At 33.1% G+C, this 7,165-nt stretch overlaps 1 protein-coding gene across 7 annotated transcripts in view; it reads left to right on the plus strand.

The window, feature by feature from the left end:
- The window catches only part of DMD (dystrophin), a 2,133,401-nt gene that overhangs the window by 741,568 nt on the left and 1,384,668 nt on the right, over positions 1-7,165 (plus strand). For all 7 annotated transcript variants that reach the window (XM_017548497.2, XM_037745683.1, XM_037745686.1 and 4 more), the window contains exon 26: positions 4,450-4,620. In XM_017548497.2, coding sequence (XP_017403986.1) covers positions 4,450-4,620 — 171 coding nt within the window. The remainder of the gene's footprint in view (positions 1-4,449; positions 4,621-7,165) is intronic.

Raw genomic sequence — 7,165 nt, forward strand, 5'->3', positions numbered from 1 at the left:
GAGTAGAAAATGAAGTGGAGGAAACATCTGAGGCAAGAGAGGGCTTAGCATGTTTGAGGAGCTCTAGTTCTATGAGTTTGACTATTTTAGATTCTAGGGAATGGGAAGAAATATTCACAAATCATAAATCTGGCAAATGATTAATATCCAAAATATGTAAGGAGCTTCTAAAACTTTATCAAAAAAATAAAACTAAAAAATAACCTGATTAAAAATGAGCAAATGACTTGAATAATCATTTCTCTAAAGAATACATGTAAATGGCCAACAGGTATATGAAAAGATATGATCGTGATCATCCAAAAAAATGCACTTAAAAACCACAGTGAGATGCCACTTCATACCTGTTAGAATGGCTATCATCAGAACAAAATAAAATAAAAGTAATAAGTGTTGGCAAGAATGTGGAGAAAGGGGAAATCTTGTACAGTGTTGGTTGGAATGTAAGTTGATACAGCCATTTTGGATAACAGAATGGAAGTTCCTCAAAAAATTAAAAATAGAATTTCCGTTTGATTCAGCAATCCCACTTCCGGATATATATCCAAAGGAAGTAAAATCAGCATCTCAAGGAGGTATCTGCACCCCTATGTTTACAGAAACAATATTCACAGTAGCCAAGACCTGAAAGCAATCTAAATGTATATTGTCAAATAAATAAAGAAAATGTGGTATATGCATATAATGGAATGTTATCTAGCTTTAAAAAAGAAAATTCTTCCATTTGCAATAACATAGATGAACTTGGAGGATAGTATGCTAAGTAAAATAAACCAGACACACATGGTCAAATACTGGAGAATACTTTTTTTGTGGATGGAAAGGAACAGTGTGTAAGACCAGAAGCTGTGAGATCAGATTGCCTGGGTTTAAATCTATCCACATCATAAACTGCCCGTGTAACTCTAGAATAGTTGTTTAATCTCTTTGTGCTTCAGTCTCCCAATCTTTAAAATGTGATAATATTAATGCCGAATTCATAATAAATGTATAATAGTTCATCCTTTCCAGGTGTTTAGAGCTTCATCTAACATAGAGTAATCATTACGCACGTTTTTTAAGTAAAATAGAGAATAAATAGAAACCTACATATATAAAATTATAAAACATGTATACTTTCTAAATAATATATGGTTATATATTGTACTTATTAGTGGCTTTAAATTTATAATAAATAGTTATCAATAAATGGGATTTAGAGGTTCAGTGGATGGCTTTCTGGCAGCTTGCAGATCACTGTCTTTCTCTGGCTCAGTATAGACTTCTCTAACAGTCTGTCTTTCCCTCTTACTCTCTGCAAAAACTAGCTTCCTGTTTTACTGAGAAAATACAAGCAATCAAAATAGAAGTTGCAGTACTCCCACTGACCTGCATATAAGCTCATAGGCTCTACTTTTCCTTTGTTAACATAGATTATCTTTCTGTGCTTTTGTCTAAGGCCAGCTTTTCCACTTATGTACTGGATTCCTTTCCCTTTTTTCTGCACAAAGGCATTACACCAGCTAATGAACAGCCCTCTGCCTCCTACTTCTTCCCTATGCTACACCATTCCCATCATTTTCATCCCTCCCATCAGTAGAGAATTATTCTGCAATATCTCCTGTCATTTAAAGAATCCAACATTGGACAGTAATCTGTCTCGCAACCACTCGATTTCTGTTTCCCTTTACAGAAATTCCTTTCTCTCCATTTGGCTCCTTCCATTCTCTCTTGATGCCAATTAAGAGAGCTAAATCAAAGTGTCATCCTCACTATTTTCTTGAAGCAAATTTTCTCAGAGTCACCAGTGACTTCACATCACTAAATCGGTAAATCCAGTTGGCTTCTGTATCATCATTCTTTCTTAATTATCTCTTAGTTTTCCCCGACTACTGTCAATATCCTTTGTGGCTCTATTGACCTACCACTAAATCTGGAAGTGTTCCAGAGATCAGTCTGTGGACTCCTTTTTTCTTTTTCTTTTCTTTTTTTTTTTTTTTCTGGGTCAACTTATCAAGCTATATGGTTTTAAATGTAATCTGTAAATTGTTCCTGCTGTAAGATTTTTAAAAATAATTTGGACCTTTCTATTGATCATAGACCTGCATACTCATTTACCTACTCAACACCTCCACATGGATTAATAATAAGCGTATTAAATCTAACATGTCAAAACAAAATTCCTGATGTACACTCCAGCCTACTACCCTAGTAATTTGCCTGTTAATACAAATTGGCAACTCCATCTTTCTAGTTATCCAAGCCAAATCCCCTGAGATTTTCTTTTCTTCTGTATTTTTCTTGCAGCCAAACATCAAATCTATCACTAAATGCTGTTGTTTTTACCTACAAAATCTCCAGGATCCAACAGTATCTCACCACACTTGCACGCACATGCGTGGACACACAGACACACACACACACACAGGGAAATGTATGTGTGTATATAGTTTTTATGACAAGTCTTGTTGAGATTCCATTAGTCCCTCTAAGGTTTTTGTAGCTTTACCAACTGTCTTAAAAGATTATAACAGAGCAGAGTAACTAAGTAGAAATTTAGCAGCATGTTTTCTTAAATTTATAAAATAGCAAAAATAGCAGCATGTTTTCTTAAGTTTATTATAGGTTCATTGACTACACAAAATAATATTTATACTGTTACTAGTACAATTGCAAGACACATTGTGCTAGATGTTTCAGAGTGAAACACTTATTTACATTTTAATAGATCAGGTACGACATTTACCTAGTAAATAAAGAACCTAAAATGGAGTATTACCTACATTAGGCTCAACATAGTTGTAAATTATAAGGAAAATCAATGTGATGGTGTTTCTACACATATGTACCATTGGGCAAAGTACCATGAAAGCTTCATTTTACTAAAACTATGCATTATATATAAAAACAATACTATGAAAAAGCTCTGTAACTTGAAAAATAGAATGCCGTTTAAACCAGAGAGAATACAGTCTTTTGAATAGAGTTACTTTTTAAAGTAAAAGTGAGCACTATGTATAATAATTGTAATAATATAGAGTGCCTTGTTACAAGGTATATAATTTTCTTTTTCTTTTTTTTTTTAATTTATTATTTTGAGATGGAGTCTCACCCTATCACCAGGCTGGAGTGCAGTGGTGTGATCTTGGCTCACATTAACTTCCATGTCCCAGGTTCAAGCAATTCTCTTGCCTCAGCGTCCCGAGCACCTGATACTACAGTGGTGCGCCACCACACCCAGCTAATTTTTGTATTTTTAGTAGAGACAGGGTTTCACTATGTTGGCCAGGATGGTCTTGATCTCTTGACCTCGTGATCCACCGATGTCAGCCTCCCAAAGGGCTGGGAATACAGGCGTGAGCCTCCACACCCAGCCTGATTTTCTTTTAGATGTTTTAAGTTTTGCACTTTTCTGGTTAATGAGTAATGGAATCCATTGTAGAAAGTCTTAGTTTTCAGAAATGTATGAGACTTTAAATAGCAGACATTTTCTATAACCACCAACAGACTCTGTTGCAACTTGCATTTTACACTTAAAATTTTATATTGAGCCACTTTTTATTTCAGTAAAGATGTATTAGTGATGCACGGTATCCCATAGTATGCATGTATCATAATTTAATGTCCCAAGAAAGCATCTTTGGGTTTGTTTTCAAAATGTTGGGTCTTTAAAGCTGAATTAAACACTACATGTTACTCTCTACACTTTGGTTGGCATGATTCACTCAGAAAATGAAATAGTTGACTCGGATTTGTGGACAATAATGTTTTAACATACCTTGCCATCTTACTATCTAAAAGGTTGTACTGTGTTGAATATTTCCCTCAACAAGCATAAACCCTTTGATATTCCCACATCCCTGCCCAAAATGAGCTCTTTATTAATTATTATTTTCCCTATCTTCCATGTAAAAATGCATTAATTCTCAACTTGTAATTATTTAACTATAAATGGTATTATCTTTTACATATGTATATGACCATATATTACCTTCTTTCTGTGAATTACTAAACTATGTATTTTATGCACTTTTCATTTTTTCTTTTTAATTTATGCGAGTTTTCTGTAGATACATGATTACAAAGTTCTTAGAATACTTAAATTAGTAAAACATTACCAAAGAACACAATGACTATTTCTATGTATGCCAATAAAATTAAGTTTCCAACTGAAACACAATATTTAAAAAAAATTTTTTTTTTTCCTATTCACAGAAAAGCATTGTCACACAAACAGCTAAATTATCATCATAGGGCAACATGTTCTTTTCATTAAGTATGCCAAATAAATAGACATGTCTTATTTTCACACTCATGGGAAATTAAGTGTATCTGAACCCCATGAGTTATTTTTTAAAGCATATAAGCTTTTAACTTCTTTACTAAGTTTTCTATTATTTACATACTGATCAAATAATATAATAATGTTTCATCACTGTCAATAATCATGTTTTTCTTGTTTTATGGAAGGTCTATGCCAGAAAGGAAGCTTTGAAGGGAGGTTTGGAGAAAACTGTAAGCCTTCAGAAAGATCTATCAGAGATGCATGAATGGATGACACAAGCTGAAGAAGAGTACCTTGAGAGAGATTTTGAATATAAAACTCCAGATGAACTACAGACAGCAGTTGAAGAGATGAAGGTAAAAAAAAAAAAAAAAAAAAAAAAAAAAAAAAAAAAAAAAAAAAAAAAAAAAAAAAAAAAAAAAAAAAAAAAGAACAACTAAGTAAAACAAAACAAATAAATGGAAAAAGAAAGAAATGCTACATTACTTGAAATCGTGTATAGTCTGCCCTTTTCTTGTTCTAACAGAAGAGGTTATTTTTATTAGTCATTTTAATTAATTTAGCTTCAAGTTTAATATACATTTTAACAACCTTAAACTTTATTAATTTTAATGTATTGTGGTCAGTTATAAATATTGAAAATGACAATTTGAAACAATTTTCCCTTGAAATCATATAGTATTAAGACAGTAGAATCAGCTCATCACATTAGCTCTTTCTAGCTGATTCAGATGCAAGATGAAACTGTGCAAAACTATTATTGAAAAGACAAAATTTATAATGTAGCCAACAAACTGTGTTAATTTGGTAGTTGGAAGGCATCTGTTAGAATTTGGAATTACTAAATATTTGAACCAGTAGCCTTTTATATGAATAGAAAGGCCTGAGTTTACATGTACTTTTCTTGAAACAATAGAACAAAATATAACATTGATTTATGGCCAAGGAAACTGGTATGTAGTATTGATTTGGAGGTGAAGCCTGGAGCTGAGCCTACACAGTGGCATTTTGTATGGCCTTGGGAAACTCAGTAGTCAATATAATCCTCTATTTTATCATGTTTATGTCATTATACTTCCTCACTTGAATGTATGAACTGTTGATTGAAACTAACATGTGAGTAAATTGCCTAACTCAGTTGGCACTCAATAATTAGTAGCTATAATCATAACTATTATTTTTATGTACTAGCAAGAACCTATAAACACTGACATGTGAAATACTAATACTGCAGATATTTGTTAGGCTCAAGGATTGTGACAAGGAAAAATCACGGTGGAGCCAGATACTTAAATTTAAAACTTAGTTTGGCCCCATGCCAACTGTATAAATTCGGGTGAGTTACATAAGCTTATTGAGCCAAATTTCCTCATTTGTGAACTGGGTATCAAAATGTCTGCTTTTCAGAATCATTAGAGGGATGAAATATAAAATTCCTAACATAATGCCTGACACAGTATAGATGACCATGACTCATTAATTATTATTTTAATTGTGAAAAGGGCCACATGGTAAAAAAAAAAAAAAAACAACTGTGTATTCTATTATATAATTTGTGTGATAATTCAGAAATATTTACTATAGTTAATAGCAGAAAGCAACTCACATGAAAACTCAGATGTTTAAATGTTGAATCTATCATATGAGTCAAATGTTGAAAGTAAGTATCTAATATACTCCATAAATATGTATAAATATTGTGGATCTGTAAGAAAACTATAATGAAGAAAAAAATTGTATAAACAGTAATCATTTCTAGAGTATAAAAAATACAAAATTATTCTAATCTAGCAATAACATTTTCATTCATCAACTAAAACTTACTGCATACTTACTATGTGCCAAATACCCTCTAAATACTGAATATAGAGGGTGGTAGGCAAAACCACTGCCTTGGAATTTACATTCTAGTGTTCTAGTGCATGGTAAGGAGCAGGCAATAAATGGAAAAATAAATGAAATAGTTTGAGGTCATGATAATTTGCCAAAAAGTAAACTTGGATTGTGAAATCAAGAATGAATAATGTACAGGCAGGATTTGAGGGTGGCAGGATGCTAGTTTAGAAAAACTTGACTTGCAGAGCATTTATGAAGAATTGTGTGTAATATGAACGTACTGAATCAAGGGAAAGCTAACCATTTTTTTTTTAAGTCTTAATAGAAGCACTTTCTAGTGAGAGGGTGTAACTTCTGCAAAGATCTTGAGGATAATTGGGAAGAGAAAGAAGTCTGTCTGCCTGCAGGAAGGAAAATGGGATATAATTACCTCAGATGAGTCTTAGGAGGTGGACAGATATCTGTTAACAAAGGAGTTTTGTTAGAATATCACAGTTTTCCTTCTAAATGAAATAGAAAAATCATTGGAGGATCTCAAAAGAGAGACCAAAATAATTTAAAATTTGACTTTGGGGAGGTCACCATGAGGAAAACTTTATCAGAATGTGCGAGATAGAAGGTGGTTTCCAAGTAATATAATCTACACTTCTCTCTCTGCTTATCAGGAAACTGAAATCCCCAGACAGGTCAAGTAATTTAGCCATAGTCACAGAGTTTATTTGTGGTAGAGCCCACAGGATTGAAAGTATTTTACTCTCTTTCTCTCCTCCCCTCTTTCTTCTCCCCTCTCCCCTCTTGTATCTCAGTTCCTTTATGGTCTGTTCTCACTACTTCTATTTCTGTATAGCCACTACCTCAGATCCCTAAGTAGATAATATAGAGTCATTTGTGTTTAGCTGCTCTGACTCTCCGCGGGGTTCCTTTGGTTCAGTACCTCTTCTGGCCCTCTTCACTCACCCTAAGAGCAATTTGCCTCTGTAGGGAACAACCCAGTCAGATCTCTTTTATTTTCCTGTGCTAGAGAGTAGATTTTCTCAAATTTTTTTTTTTTTTATGATAAAATAT

Source organism: Cebus imitator, unplaced genomic scaffold (assembly GCF_001604975.1).
Source record: "Cebus imitator isolate Cc_AM_T3 unplaced genomic scaffold, Cebus_imitator-1.0 Scaffold208, whole genome shotgun sequence".
Lineage (NCBI taxonomy): Eukaryota > Metazoa > Chordata > Mammalia > Primates > Cebidae > Cebus > Cebus imitator.